At 42.4% G+C, this 17,249-nt stretch overlaps 1 protein-coding gene across 1 annotated transcript in view; it reads right to left on the bottom strand.

The window, feature by feature from the left end:
• Window positions 1-17,249, bottom strand: part of mbd1a (methyl-CpG binding domain protein 1a) — a 43,575-nt gene that overhangs the window by 4,401 nt on the left and 21,925 nt on the right. Inside the window, exons 13-20 of the mRNA XM_071373330.1 lie at window positions 16,398-16,466; window positions 16,133-16,285; window positions 11,168-11,635; window positions 7,152-7,235; window positions 4,915-5,073; window positions 3,830-4,150; window positions 797-1,015; window positions 189-359 (exon numbers count right to left, since the gene is read on the bottom strand). Coding sequence (XP_071229431.1) covers window positions 189-359; window positions 797-1,015; window positions 3,830-4,150; window positions 4,915-5,073; window positions 7,152-7,235; window positions 11,168-11,635; window positions 16,133-16,285; window positions 16,398-16,466 — 1,644 coding nt within the window. The remainder of the gene's footprint in view (window positions 1-188; window positions 360-796; window positions 1,016-3,829; window positions 4,151-4,914; window positions 5,074-7,151; window positions 7,236-11,167; window positions 11,636-16,132; window positions 16,286-16,397; window positions 16,467-17,249) is intronic.

The following is a 17,249-nucleotide window of genomic DNA, read 5'->3' as shown; positions in this document are numbered from 1 at the left end:
CTCATTACAGAAACAGGAGATCGACCCATCAAACTGGGACCTGTTCCACTCAGCATTAAGGAGCTGGATTGGGAGTAAGGGCCAGAGATAGACTAGTGCCCTGTTCAGGGGGTGTACTGGTACATCAAGCTGCCTCATTACAGAAACAGGAGATCGACCCATAGGGCAGGAGTCTTCCTGGGTCTCACCTCCATGCCCCTGTCCTCCAGGGCGGGCTGCCTGACAGGGAAGCCGGGGCAGACCATCAGGGTCTCCAGGTCCAGCAGCAGAGTGACCAGCTGGGTGATGGTTCCGAGGCGGGGAGGGTGGACCTCGTACAGGGGGTGGGTCAGCAGCAGGGGCTGGCCCTGTACCGTCACCTGGTTGAAGACGATGCACAATAACAAGCTCAACTCATCCTTCAGTAGTTCAGAAGCTTAAAGGGGAAGTTCAGTATTTTACAACAATGTTAGATGGTTCCTCGCCCTGAAAAGTACTCAATGGGCCTGGACAAAACTGTAATCCATACTTCGGTTTTCTGTAAACAGACACTTAAAAACTTACGAGGAACATTCTAACATTAAGTTGTAAAATACTTTGGAGGTGAGGCTTTGGGTGCTGTAGGCCCAAAAGGAAAATCGGACTGATAAAAAAAAGGAGGTGTCAAAGTTACGTATGGCGTTTCTGCCCTAAAACCTTAATCCGTAACGAGACCAAAAGGAGTAGTCAAAAGTGCGTGCGTTAATTTAGGGAATAGGGTGCCATCTGGACCCTAAGTTGAATTGAACTTGTGCTGGAAGTCATTTTCGTTCCCTACCTGGAAACAGAAGCCCGGTTGGATCAGCAGAACCGTGTCAGCCATGGTGGAGAGTTTAGAGCACTGGAGGAGTTGTAATAGAGGTCCCCTGGCCATGACCCCGACCCAGTGGGCTGGTAGCACCGTGCGGCGCAGGGCCCTCAGGAACCCAAACAGAGCTGCCTCGCTCCCGTCACCACAGGACTCGCTGCCGTCGGCCAGACTGAAGATCTCTGTGATCTAGAGGGAGGGTGGAGGTAGAGGGAGGAGCGAGAGAGAGAGAGAGAGTAATGACCGAGATGAATGTGTGGAGAGATCAAAACTGGGTTAAATACATGTGTCAAAATAGTCCCAAACACTTGATCCGAGGTTAATTTAGTTTGCCCTGTACAGATAACCAATCCAATCATGTCCATGATCGATGGAGAGAGAGATAACCAATCCAATCATGTCCATGATCGATGGAGAGAGAGATAACCAATCCAGTAATGTCCATGATCGACGGAGAGAGAGATAACCAATCCAATCATGTCCATGCTAGATAGAGAGAGATAACCAATCCAGTAATGTCCATGCTAGATAGAGAGAGATAACCAATCCAGTAATGTCCATGCTAGATAGAGAGAGATAACCAATCCAGTAATGTCCATGCTAGATAGAGAGAGATAACCAATCCAGTAATGTCCATGCTAGATAGAGAGAGATAACCAATCCAGTAATGTCCATGCTAGATAGAGAGAGATAACCAATCCAGTAATGTCCATGCTAGATAGAGAGAGATAACCAGTCAAATAATGTCCATGCTAGAGAGAGAGAGATAACCAGTCCAGTAATGTCCATGCTAGATAGAGAGAGATAACCAATCCAGTAATGTCCATGCTAGATAGAGAGATAACCAATCATGTCCATGGTCGATGGAGAGAGAGATAACCAATCATGTCCATGATCGATGGAGAGAGACAGATAACCAATCCAGTAATGTCCATGCTAGATAGAGAGATAACCAATCCAGTAATGTCCATGCTAGATTTGCCACCCCTATTACTAGCCTCTTCAACCTCTCTTTCGTGTCGTCTGAGATCCCCAAAGATTGGAAAGCAGCTGCGGTTATCCCCCTCTTCAAAGGGGGGGACACCCTTGACCCTAACTGCTACAGACCTATATCTATCCTACCCTGCCTTTCTAAGGTCTTCGAAAGCCAAGTCAACAAACAGCTTACCGACCATTTCGAATCCCACCACACCTTCTCCGCAATGCAATCTGGTTTCAGAGCTGGTCATGGGTGCACCTCAGCCACGCTCAAGGTCATAAACGATATCGTAACCGCCATCGATAGGAAACAATACTGTGCAGCCGTATTCATTGACCTGGCCAAGGCCTTTGACTCTGTCAATCACCACATCCTCATTGGCAGACTCGACAGCCTTGGTTTCTCTAATGATTGCCTCGCCTGGTTCACCAACTACTTCTCTGATCGAGTTCAGTGTGTCAAATCGGAGGGTCTGTTGTCCGGGCCTCTGGCAGTCTCTATGGGGGTGCCACAGGGTTCAATTCTTGGACCGACTCTCTTCTCTGTTTACATCAATGATGTCGCTCTTGCTGCTGGTGATTCTCTGATCCACCTCTACGCAGACGACACTATTCTGTATACTTCTGGCCCTTCTTTTGACACTGTGTTAACAACCCTCCAGGCGAGCTTCAATGCCATACAACTCTCCTTCCGTGGCCTCCAACTGCTCTTAAATACAAGTAAAACCAAATGCATGCTCTTCAACCGATCGCTGCCTGCTCCTGCCCGCCTGTCCAACATCACTACTTTGGACGGCTCTGACTTAGAATATGTGGACAACTACAAATACCTAGGTGTCTGGTTAGACTGTAAACTCTCCTTCCAGACTCACATCAAACATCTCCAATCCAAAGTTAAATCTAGAATTGGCTTCCTATTCCGCAACAAAGCATCCTTTACTCATGCTGCCAAACATACCCTTGTAAAACTGACCATCCTACCAATCCTCGACTTCGGTGATGTCATTTACAAAATAGCCTCCAAAACCCTACTCAATAAATTGGATGCAGTCTATCACAGTGCCATCCGTTTTGTCACCAAAGCCCCATATACTACCCACCACTGCGACCTGTACACTCTCGTTGGCTGGCCCTCGCTTCATACTCGTCGCCAAACCCACTGGTTCCAGGTCATCTACAAGACCCTGCTAGGTAAAGTCCCCCCTTATCTCAGCTCGCTGGTCACCATAGCAGCACCTACCTGTAGCACGCGCTCCAGCAGGTATATCTCTCTAGTCACCCCCAAAACCAATTCTTCCTTTGGACGCCTCTCCTTCCAGTTCTCTGCTGCCAATGACTGGAACGAACTACAAAAATCTCTGAAACTGGAAACACCTATCTCCCTCACTAGCTTTAAGCACCAGCTGTCAGAGCAGCTCATAGATTACTGCACCTGTACATAACCCATCTACAATTTAGCCCAAACAACTACCTCTTTACCTACTGTATTTATTTATTAATTTATTTTGCTCCTTTGCACCCCATTATTTCTGTCTCTACTTTGCACTTTCTTCCACTGCAAACCAACCATTCCAGTGTTTTTTTTAGTTTTTATTTTACTTGCTGTGTTGTACTCACTTCGCCTCCATGGCCTTTTATATTTTTATTTATTTATACATATATTTGTTTGCCTTCACCTCCCTTATCTCACCTCACTTGCTCACATTGTATATAGACTTATTTTTTTTCCACTGTATTATTGACTATATGTTTGTTTTACTCCATGTGTAACTATGTGTTGTTGTATGTGTCGAACTGCTTTGCTTTATCTTGGCCAGGTCGCAATTGTAAATGAGAACGTGTTCTCAATTTGCCTACCTGGTTAAATAAAGGTTAAATAAATAAAATAAATAAAAGATAGAGAGATAACCAATCCAGTAATGTCCATGCTGGATAGAGAGATAACCAATCCAGTAATGTCCATGCTGGATAGAGTAAAGAACAAAGGGAGAGAGATTAAAAGAGAGGGACTGATGGACAGCTCACCTCTGGAGTGACATCATCGGGAGTGACATCGTGGATGACCTCGGCGGTCAACCTAGGCATGCCCTTTGACCCTGTGACCTCTGGCGGGTCAGGTGGTCCGAGGTGGATGACGGTTCGAGGTATCTCGGCGAACAGCTCTACGAGTTGCTCCTCCTCGGTGTAGTCTAGCGTGGCCGTCTCTGTCCTGCTAATACTGTACGGTGAAGAGGGCTCGGTCAGGGGCTGGTGTAGAGGCGGACCTCTTTGCTGCACAGCCGTTGGTTCAGATGTCATGTAGTTAACGGACGGGGGTTCAACCGCAGGTTCCAGGACTGCGGAGGCCTTGGGAGAAATCGAGTAGGAGAGCATTAGAAATACAATAAAAACATTGATCAGCTTGGTTTTACTAAATCTACGGACTAGCTTGGTTTTTACTAAAATCTACAGACGAGCTTGGTTTTTACTAAAAATCTACGGACTAGCTTGGTTTTTACTAAAATCTACGGACTAGCTTGGTTTTTACTAAAAATCTACGGACTAGCTTGGTTTTTACTAAAATCTACGGACTAGCTTGGTTTTTACTAAACTTACGAACTAGCTTGGTTTTTACTAAAACCTACGGACCAGCTTGGTTTTACTAAATCTACGGACTAGCTTGGTTTTACTAAACCTACGGACGAGCTTGGGTTTACTCAAATCTACGGACTGGCTTGGTTTTACTAAATCTACGGACTAGATGGTTTTACTAAATCTACGGACTAGCTGGTTTTACTAAATCTACGGACTAGATGGTTTAACTAAATCTACGGACTAGATGGTTATACTAAATCTACGGACTAGATGGTTTTACTAAATCTACGGACTAGATGGTTATACTAAATCTACGGACTAGCTGGTTTAACTAAATCTACGGACTAGCTGGTTTTACTAAATCTACGGACTAGCTGGTTTTACTAAATCTACGGACTAGCTGGTTTAACTAAATCTACGGACTAGCTGGTTATACGCACCAAGCTGGGACAATGCAACAGATTTCCAGTGAAAAGTCCCATTCAGCAAGAGCTAGCTAATTTGTGAATACGGTGATGATGTGTGTGACTCACTACCTGAGAAGCGAGGCTGGGGCCAGGGGTGATGGTAATTTGGTTGCCGTTCATCCTGATGAACTGGAGGTTGCCATGGTCGCCCTGGTAACAGCTCTGGGGGTAGGGCTGGGGATAGGGGTAGGGCTGGGGATAGGGGTAGGGCTGGGGATAGGGGTAGGGCTGGGGATAGGGGTAGGGATGGGGATAGGGGTAGGGCTGGGGACATTAATACAATTATACTATAGATGCATACATTCAGCATTATGGTCAATTGAAATTGGTGTAATGCATGCTGAACAAGAGAGTTTGTTGCTTTGAAAGTCTCGGGGGAAAAAAAGAGTCCGATTGAAAAGGTTTGGTTACTAGCGACCCGGTTAGCCTCAGTGGCTGGGACCTCTATATCTGTCCAGGGATCCTGTCAACTAAATCGTTTGAAGAGCCGCTTGTTATAGCAGCTAGCCTAGCTGCTAACTAGATATCAAGCTAGCAAGGTTTCCTTGACGGCTTGAACACAGCCCGCAACACGTTTAGCCCTTGTGGGCCTGCGGAATGTTCCGGGCTTGTGGCTGTCTAAAATCCCCACTGCTGGCGTTTCCATCAGCCCTGCGACCTGCCCTGCCTGGAATTACATGGAGTAGCAGTGACACCCTACCATGACATCCAAAACTAAAGGACGGAGTAATGGAGAGGTTCAGGATCACAGGTGAATAAATAAAAAGTATTCTACAAGCAGTTGTTACATTTACATTTAAGCAGATGCTCTTATCAAGAGCGAATTACATGAGCAATTAGGGATACGTGCAACGTTGTCAAGGCAAAAACGGTGGCTACCTTGAAGAATCTCCAATATAAAATATATTTTGATTTGTTTTAACACATTTTTGGTTACTACATGATTCCATATGTGTTATTTCATAGTTTTGATGTCTTCACTATTATTATACAATGTAGAAAATAGTAAAAATTAAGAAAAACCCTGGAATGACTAGGTGTGTCCAAACTTTTGACCGGTACTGTAGGTGTGCCAACCTTGTAGCGTCATACCCAAGAAGACTCGAGGTTGTAATCGCTGCCAAAGGTGCTTCAACAAAGTATTGAGTAAAAGGGTCTGAATACTTATGTAAATGTCATATTTCATTTTATTTATTTTTTTTACCTGTTTTTGCCTTGTCATTATGTGGTATTGTGTGTAGATTGATGAGGGGGGAAAAAAACGATTTAATACATTTTAGAATAAAGCTGTTACCTAGCAAAATGTGTGGAACGTCAAGGGTCCTTTCCGAATGCACGGTGTATGTACACACACAGTATGTATATGTACACTTGAAGTCAGAAGTTTACGATACATTTAAACTCAGTTTCTCACAATTTCTGACATTTAATCCAAGTAAAAATTCCCTTTTAGGTCAGTTAGGATCACAACTTTATTTTAAGAATGTGAAACGTCAGAATAATAGTAGAGACAATGATTTATTTCAGCTTTTATTTTTTTCATCACATTCCCAGTGGGTGAGAAGTTTACATACACTCAATTAGTATTTGGTAGCATTGCCTTGAAATTGTTTAACTTGGGTCAAACGTTTCGGGTAGCCTGTTGTTCTGGGATTGATTTGCACTTTTTGTACCAAAGTACGTTCATCTCTAGGAGACAGAACGCGTCTCCTTCCTGAGCGGTATGACGGCTGCGTGGTCCCATGGTGTTTATACTTGCGTACTATTGTTTGTACAGATGAACGTGGTACCTTCAGGTGTTTGGAAATTGCTCTCAAGGATGAACTAGACTTGTGGAGGTGTACAGTTTTTTCCTGAGGTCTTGGCTGATTTCTTTTGATTTTCCCATAATGTCAAGCAAAAAGGCACTGAGTTTGAAGGTAGACCTTGAAATACATCCACAGGTAGACCTCCAATTGACTCAAATTATGTCAATTAGCCTATCAGAAGATTCTAACGCCATGACATAATTTTCTGGAATTTTCCAAGCTGTTTAAAGGCACAGTCAACTTAGTGTATGTAAAATTCGGACCCACTGGAATTGTGATACAGTGAATTATAAGTGAAATAATCTGTCTGTAAACAATTGTTAGACAAATGACTTATGTCATGCACAAAGTAGATGTCCTTACCGACTTGCCAGAAACTATAGTTTGTTAACAAGAAATTTGTGGAGTGGTTTAAAAACGAGTTTTAATAACTCCAACCTAAGTGTATGTAAACTCCCCGACTTCAACTGTACATTTGTATGCGTTGTTGGTCCTTACCTGCACACAGCTGCTGGGGTAGGGTTCCTCTGACTCAGATAAACCACTACCGGGGTTTACAGGCACGATGGAGGATGGAGACATCTAGAACCAGAGGAAGATTAAGAAACATCATATTGTACCGTGGATAACCAAACTAAAACGTCCTTATTCATTTATTTAGAGGTAATGACCTCCATATCATCCACTTTGTGTGACATTTAAAAAATAAATATATAAATATATTAAATAGGAGTTATTTTAACTATTTTAATAGTTGGGATAGTTCCTTACTCATGATAATTATGTGTGTAACACCTTGAAGAGCGTTCCGCGTTCTGTAAAAGCTCCAGTAAAATAGATGTTTAGTGGCCTCCCGGGTGGCGCAGTGGTCTAGGACACTGCATCGCAGCGCTAGCTGTGCCACCAGAGACTCTGGGTTCGCGCCCAGGCTCTGTCGCAGCCGGCCGCGACCGGGAGGTCCGTGGGGCGACGCACCTATCCAATTGTTAGTAGTTACTATCTTGTCTATCATGTCTCGAAAGCCTAGCGTCGTCCGAGTTAGGGAGGGTTTGGCCGGTAGGGATATCCTTGTCTCATCGCGCACCAGCGACTCCTGTGGCGGGCCGGGCGCAGTGGGCGCTAACCAAGGTCTCCAGGTGCACGGTGTTTCCTCCGACGCCTGGTGCGGCTGGCTTCCGGGTTGGAGGCGTGCTGTGTTAAGAAGCAGTGCGGCTTGGTTGGGTTGTGCTTCGGAGGACGCATGGCTTTCGACCTTCGTCTCTCCCGAGCCCGTACGGGAGTTGTAGAGATGAGACAAGATAGTAATTACTAACAATTGGATACCACGAAATTGGGGAGAAAAAGGGGGTAAAATTCCAAAAACAATGTAAGAATTTTTTGGGGGGGATGTTTAGTTTTGAACAGTTTGAGACAAGATGGTTTTCTGTAAAAAGGCGTAACCGTGGTCCACAAAGCAACGCTCCGTTTGTCTCTACGGCAGAGGCTGCGGTGCAGCTAAGCCTAAAATCAGACTTGTCTAAATGGTTGTCACCTTTGTTCCTCAAATGATCCAAATGTTACAGCAGCCTGAACACACTGGACACTGACACGGCGATACAGATGGAACCTGCCATTCAGTGTATTATCTGATCTGATGCTCCCAAGTCTTAATTATATGTGCATTCCACCGGTCACATTTACAAGTGAGTGTTCCCAAAAATTATCAAGATTAAGAAAAAAGTTCCTCCGGGGCCCACCCGAGAGAGCTCCCCTCCGGGGCCCACCCGAGAGAGCTCCCCTCCGGGGCCCACCCGAGAGAGCTCCTCAAGGCCCACCGGTTGGGAACCAGTTTCAACTGTTCTGCCTGTGTCTATGGAACCCTGACCTGTTCATCGGACGTGCTACCTGTCCCAGACCTGCTGTTTTCAACTCTCTAGAGACCGCAGGAGCGGTAGAGATACTCTTAATGATCGGCTATGAAAAGCCAACTGACATTTACTCCTGAGGTGCTGACTTGCTGCACCCTCAACAACTACTGTGATTATTATTATTTGACCATGCTGGTCATTTATGAACATTTGAACATCTTGGCATAGTTCTGTTATAATCTCCACCCGGCACAGCCAGAAGAGGACTGGCCACCCCTCAGAGCCTGGTTCCTCTCTAGGTTTCTCCCTAGGTTATAATCTCCACCCGGCACAGCCGGAAGAGGACTGGCCCACCCCTCAGAGCCTGGTTCCTCTCTAGGTTTCTCCCTAGGTTATAATCTCCACCCGGCACAGCCGGAAGAGGACTGGCCCACCCCTCATAGCCTAGTTCCTCTCGAGGTTTCTTCCTAGGGAGTTTTTCCTAGCCACCGTGCTTCTACACCTGCATTGCTTGCCGTTTGGGGTTTTAGGCTGGGTTTCTGTACAGCATGTTATCATGTTATCATTGACTCAGTACTGGTACTCTGTGTATATAGCCATGTTATCATTAACTCAGTACTGGTACCCTGTGTATACAGCCATGTTATCATTGACTCAGTACTGGTACTCTGTGTATAGTACCATGTTATCATTGACTCAGTACTGGTACTCTGTGTATAGTACCATGTTATCATTGACTCAGTACTGGTACTCTGTGTATAGTACCATGTTATCATTGACTCAGTACTGGTACTCTGTGTATAGTACCATGTTATCATTGACTCAGTACTGGTACTCTGTGTATAGTACCATGTTATCATTGACTCAGTACTGGTACTCTGTGTATACAGCCATGTTATCATTGACTCAGTACTGGTACTCTGTGTATATAGCCATGTTATCATTAACTCAGTACTGGTACTCTGTGTATACAGCCATGTTATCATTGACTCAGTAATGGTACTCTGTGTATACAGCCATGTTATCATTGACTCAGTACTGGTACTCTGTGTATATAGCCATGTTATCATTGACTCAGTACTGGTACTCTGTGTATATAGCCATGTTATCATTAACTCAGTACTGGTACTCTGTGTATACAGCCATGTTATCATTGACTCAGTACTGGTACTCTGTGTATACAGCCATGTTACCATTGACTCAGTACTGGTACTCTGTGTATAGTACCATGTTATCATTGACTCAGTACTGGTACTCTGTGTATACAGCCATGTTATCATTGACTCAGTACTGGTACTCTGTGTATATAGCCATGTTATCATTAACTCAGTACTGGTACTCTGTGTATACAGCCATGTTATCATTGACTCAGTACTGGTACTCTGTGTATATAGCCATGTTATCATTGACTCAGTACTGGTACTCTGTGTATACAGCCATGTTATCATTGACTCAGTACTGGTACTCTGTGTATATAGCCATGTTATCATTGACTCAGTACTGGTACTCTGTGTATATAACCATGTTATCATTGACTCAGTACTGGTACTCTGTGTATACAGCCATGTTATCATTGACTCAGTACTGGTACTCTGTGTATATAACCATGTTATCATTGGCTCAGTACTGGTACTCTGTGTATATAGCCATGTTATCATTAACTCAGTACTGGTACTCTGTGTATACAGCCATGTTATCATTGACTCAGTACTGGTACTCTGTGTATACAGCCATGTTATCATTGGCTCAGTACTGGTACTCTGTGTATATATCCATGTTATCATTGACTCAGTACTGGTACTCTGTGTATATAGCCATGTTATCATTGACTCAGTACTGGTACTCTGTGTATACAGCCATGTTATCATTGGCTCAGTACTGGTACTCTGTGTATATATCCATGTTATCATTGACTCAGTACTGGTACTCTGTGTATATAGCCATGTTATCATTGACTCAGTACTGGTACTCTGTGTATATAGCCATGTTATCATTAACTCAGTACTGGTACTCTGTGTATATATCCATGTTATCATTGACTCAGTACTGGTACTCTGTGTATATAGCCATGTTATCATTGACTCAGTACTGGTACTCTGTGTATACAGCCATGTTACCATTGACTCAGTACATATGACTTTGATATACATCAGATATCAGCTGATGTACGAAGGGCTATATAAATACATTTGATTGGATATAGAGAACCATGTAGTTCTCAGGGACTCCCAGACGTTTCACAATTGACCTACTTATCTTTACCTAATAATTAGTTCAAATCAGGTGTGAAAGTTCTTGAATAGTTCAGATACATGGAACGGCTGGGGATCCCCGACGAGAGGTTTGAAAACCCCCTCTGATCTAGAACAGAGGTCTCAAACTGGCGGTCCACGGGCCAGATGAGGCCTGTAACCCGATTTAACGTGCCCCGTTTAGGACAGAACAAAGATATGGGTGTGTGTCCCAATAAGCTCTCCTTCCTCCTGAAGTGTGCACTAGTTCACTTCTACCCAAAATGTAAAAGTATTGAATAGGTATATAGGCATGGGCTAGGGGGGGGTCCATATACCAACCATTTCCTTTCAAATCCATGAAGGAAAGTGCACACTTCAGGAGAAAGGAGAGGTTATTGGGACTCGACCACAGAGACCGTCAGAGAGAGCTTACCTGATATATTTGTTCAGGCACATCGTCGTCGTACTCCTGTAGTTCCGCCCATCTCTCTCCATCCTCTTCCTCAGGGCTGTGCTCCAACGACTGGGTGGAAACGGTGTAACCTGGTTCCTCTTCCTCGTCACTCTCGTCCGTCTCTGTCGTATCACTCTCGGGGCCCTGGCTCCGTACTCGTCTCCTCCGTTTGGTGAAGTGTTTAGGGGGCCGACCACGTCCCCTCCCTGTGCCAACTGTTGATCCACTTCCTGGTTTTATCATACGCCATTTTGAAAGTGTCCTTCCTAATAGTACATATCCTGGTCCACGTCCTACTACAGCTCCTGGTGAAATAGGAACACTTCCTGGTGAAATAGGAACACTTCCTGGAAGAGCACTTCCTCGTCCAATGCGAACACTCTGGCCACCTGGGTCTTCTGTCAGGTGTTTCTTAAAGTAGCTTCCCATTAAGTCCCTTTTGGTGGGCTGGAGGGAGAAGGCTTTTAATTACACATACATACATACATACATACTACTTACAGCATAACGCCTATAAAAGGATTAAGAGTTTGTGTGTGTTTGTGAAATACAATTTAAATAATCTTTGAAAAACAATGTCACGAGATTTTGCGAAATAATCTAACACAAATTGAAAACACATTCTCTTAACCACCACATACCATAACCAAAAAGAACCATATACCATAAAGAACCATGAACCAAAAAGAACCATATAGAACCAAATACCATAAAGAACCAAATACCATATAGAACCATATAGAACCAAATACCAAAAAGAACCATATAGAACCAAATACCAAAAAGAACCATATAGAACCAAATACCATATAGAACCAAATACCAAAAAGAACCATATAGAACCAAATACCAAAAAGAACCATATAGAACCAAATACCAAAAAGAACCATATAGAACCAAATACCATATAGAACCAAATACCATAAAGAACCAAATACCAAAAAGAACCATATAGAACCAAATACCAAAAAGAACCATATAGAACCAAATACCATATAGAACCAAATACCATAAAGAACCATATAGAACCAAATACCATAAAGAACCAAATACCAAAAAGAACCAAATACCAAAAAGAACCATATAGAACCAAATACCAAAAAGAACCATATAGAACCAAAAACTATAAAGAACCATATAGAACCAAATACCAAAAAGAACCATATAGAACCAAATACCAAAAAGAACCATATAGAACCAAAAACCATAAAGAACCATATAGAACCAAATACCATATAGAACCAAATACCATAAAGAACCAAATATCATAAAGAACCATATAGAACCAAATACCATAAAGAACCAAATACCAAAAAGAACCATATAGAACCATATAGAAACAAAAACCATAAAGAACCATATAGAACCAAATACCAAAAATAACCATATACACTTAGGTTGGAGTCATTAAAACTTGTTTTTCAACCACTCCACAAATGTCTTGTTAACAAACTATAGTTTTGGCAAGTCGGTTAGGACATCTACATTGTGCATGACACAAGTAATGTTTCCAACAATTGCTTACAGACAGATTATTTCACTTATAATTCACTGTATCACAATTCCAGTGAGTCAGAAGTTTACATACACTAAGTTGACTGTGCCTTTAAACAGCTTGGAAAATTCCAGAAAATGATGTCACAGCTTTAGAAGCTTCTGATAGGCTAATTGACATCATTTGAGTCAATTGGAGGTGTACCTGTGGATGTATTTCAAGGCCTACCTTTAAACTCAGTGCCTCTTTGCTTGACATCATGGGAAAATCAAAAGAAATCAGCCAAGACCTCAGAAAAAGAATTGTAGACCTCCACAAGTCTGGTTCATCCTTGGGAGCAATTTCCAAATGCCTGAAGGTACCACGTTCATCTGTACAAACAATAGTACGCAAGTATAAACACCATGGGACCACGCAGCCGTCATACCACTCAGGAAGGAGACGCGTTCTGTCTCCTAGAGATGAACGTACTTTGGTGTGAAAAGTGCAAATCAATCCCAGAACAACAGCAAAGGACCTTGTGAAGATGCTGGAGGAAACAGGTACAAAAGTATCTATATCCACAGTAAAACAAGTCCTATATCGACATAAGCTGAAAGGCCGCTCAGCAAGGAAGAAGCCATTGCTCCAAAACCACCATAAAAAAGCCAGACTACGGTTTGCAAATGCACATGGGGAAAGAGATCGTACTTTTTGGAGAAATGTCCTCTGGTCTGATGAAACAAAAATAGAACTGTTTGGCCATAATGATCATCTTTATGTTTGGAGGAAAAAGGGGGAGGCTTGCAAGCCAAAGAACACCATCCCAACTGTGAAGCACGGGGGTGGCAGCATCATGTTGTGGGGGTGCTTTGCTGCAGGAGGGACTGGTGCACTTCACAAAAAGATGGCATCATGAGGCAGGAAAATTATGTGGATATATTGAAGCAACATCTCAAGACATCAGTCAGGAAGTTAAAGCTTGGTCGCAAATGGGTCTTCCAAATGGACAATGACCCCAAGCATACTTCCAAAGTTGTGGCAAAATGGCTTAAGGACAACAAAGTCAAGATATTGGAGTGGCCATCACAAAGTCCTGACCTCGATCTTATTAAACATTTGTGGGCAGAACTGAAAAAGCGTGTGCGAGCAAGGAGGCCTACAAACCTGACTCAGTTACACCAGCTCTGTAAGGAGGAATGGGGCAGAATTCACCCTACTTATTTTGGGAAGCTTGTGGAAGTCTACCCGACACATTTGACCCTTAAACAATTTAAAGGCAATGCTACCAAATACTAATTGAGTGTATGTAAACTTCTGACCCACTGGGAATGTGATGAAAGAAATGAAAGCTGAAATTATTTCATTCTCTCTACTATTATTCTGACATTTCACATTCTTAAATAAAGTGGTGATCCTAACTGACCTAAGACAGGGAATTTTTACTAGGATTAAACAGTAACTGAGTTTAAATGTATTTGGCTAAGGTGTATGTAAACTTCCGACTTCAACTGTACCATATTGAACCATATGTACCATAAAGAACCATACACCAGAACCATATACCATAAAGAACCATATGTACCATAAAGAACCATACACCAGAACCATATTGACCATAAAGAACCACACACCATACACCAGAACCATAAAGAACCATACACCAGAACCATATGTACCATACCCCAGAACCATATGTACCATACCCCAGAACCATACACCAGAACCATATGTACCATACCCCAGAACCATATGTACCATAAAGAACCATACACCAGAACCATATGTACCATAAAGAACCATACACCAGAACCATATGTACCATAAAGAACCATACACCAGAACCATATGTACCATAATGAACCATATGTACCATAAAGAACCATACACCAGAACCATATGTACCATAAAGAACCATACACCAGAACCATATGTACCATAAAGAACCATACACCAGAACCATAAAGAACCATACACCAGAACCATATGTACCATAAAGAACCATACACCAGAACCATAAAGAACCATACACCAGAACCATAAAGAACCATACACCAGAACCATATGTACCATAAAGAACCCTATGTACCATAAAGAACCATACACCAGAACCATATGTACCATAAAGAACCCTATGTACCATAAAGAACCATACACCAGAACCATAAAGAACCATATGTACCATAAAGAACCATACACCAGAACCATATGTACCATAAAGAACCATACACCAGAACCATAAAGAACCATACACCAGAACCATATGTACCATAAAGAACCATACACCAGAACCATAAAGAACCATACACCAGAACCATAAAGAACCATACACCAGAACCATATGTACCATAAAGAACCCTATGTACCATAAAGAACCATACACCAGAACCATAAAGAACCATATGTACCATAAAGAACCATACACCAGAACCATATGTACCATAAAGAACCATACACCAGAACCATAAAGAACCATACACCAGAACCATAAAGAACCATACACCAGAACCATATATACCATAAAGAACCCTATGTACCATAAAGAACCATACACCAGAACCATATGTACCATAAAGAACCATATGTATCATAAAGAACCATATGTACCATAAAGAACCATATGTACCATAAAGAACCATATGTACCATAAAGAACCATATGTACCATAAAGAACCATATGTACCATAAAGAACCATACACCAGAACCATATGTACCATAAAGAACCATATGTACCATAAAGAACCATACACCAGAACCATATTGACCATAAAGAACCATACACACCATACACCAGAACCATATGTACCATAAAGAACCATACACCAGAACCATATGTACCATAAAGAACCATATGTACCATAAAGAACCATATGTACCATAAAGAACCATATGTACCATAAAGAACCATACACCAGAACCATATGTACCATAAAGAACCATACACCAGAACCATATGTACCATAAAGAACCATATGTACCATAAAGAACCATATGTACCATAAAGAACCATACACCAGAACCATATGTACCATAAAGAACCATACACCAGAACCATATGTACCATAAAGAACCATACACCAGAACCATATGTACCATAAAGAACCATACACCAGAACCATATGTACCATAAAGAACCATACACCAGAACCATATGTACCATAAAGAACCATACACCAGAACCATATGTACCATAAATAACCATATGTACCATAAAGAACCATATGTACCATAAAGAACCATATGTACCATAAAGAACCATACACCAGAACCATATGTACCATAAAGAACCATATGTACCATAAAGAACCATATGTACCATAAAGAACCATACACCAGAACCATATGTACCATAAAGAACCATACACCAGAACCATATGTACCATAAAGAACCATACACCAGAACCATATGTACCATAAAGAACCATATGTACCATAAAGAACCATATGTACCATAAAGAACCATATGTACCATATTAAGACAGCGGCGGTACTTGCACTTCTGTTTCTTCTTGTTGGCTCCGCCGTTCTTGGGCTTGTCCAGGCAGTAGACACATTTACCACAATCTGTACGCTGGCAGGGAGCACACTGACCACAGCCCTGAGTACGCTTCTTCAATTTACCCTGAGAGAGAAAGAAAGAAACAAATGAAGAATTAGTCACACACCTGGGCGAGTGAGCAGGAAAAAGAGGGGTAAAGAATGCCATTTGGGACTCAAGTCTTCCACTGACTCACCGTTATACGTGAGATATTAGTCGGTTCATGTGCCTCTTCAGAGTCACTTCCTTCGCTGTGGTTATACACCTGTAGGATGACAACAGGAAGAGAAATGTCACTCAAAAAACATCTAGGGAGTTACCTTGGAAGCATCCCAAGTAGCACACGATTCCCTACAGTGACTTTTTACACATTTTGTTATTGCAGCCTGAATTAAAAAATGGATTACATTTAGCTTTTGTGGTCACTGGCCTACACACACACACACACACACACACACACACACACACACACACACACACACACACACACACACACACACACACACACACACACACACACACACACACACACACACACACACACACACACACACACACACACACACACACACACAAAGTGGAATTGTGTTTAAAAAATATATATATATTTACAAATTAATTAAAAATGAAAACGCAGAAATGTCTTGTCAAATATTCAATCGCTTTGTTTTGACAAGCCTAAATAAGTTCAGGAGTAAAAATTTGCTTAACAAGTCACATAATAAGATGCATGACACCCTCCGTGTGCAATAAAAGTGTTTAACATGATGTTTTAATAACTACCTCATCTCTGTACCCCCACACATACAATTCTCTGTAGGGTCCCTTAGTCAAGCAGTGAATTTCAAATACAGATTCAACAAAGACCAGGGAGGATTTCCAATGCCTCGCAAAGAAGGGTTAGGCTGTTCTAGAATCTATTATAGTATTCCAAAATCCAGTGAAGTAATTTTTTCTACGACCAGTACCAAGGCACTTCACCGATTGGCCCGGGCGTCCAGCTCTAGGAAGAGTCTTGGTGATTCCAAACTTCTTCCATTTAAGAATG

This window comes from Salvelinus alpinus, chromosome 28 (genome assembly GCF_045679555.1).
Source record: "Salvelinus alpinus chromosome 28, SLU_Salpinus.1, whole genome shotgun sequence".
NCBI classification, from domain to species: domain Eukaryota; kingdom Metazoa; phylum Chordata; class Actinopteri; order Salmoniformes; family Salmonidae; genus Salvelinus; species Salvelinus alpinus.
The sequence above is the reverse complement of the archived record's forward strand: the minus strand, read 5'-3'. Positions and strand labels throughout refer to the sequence as shown.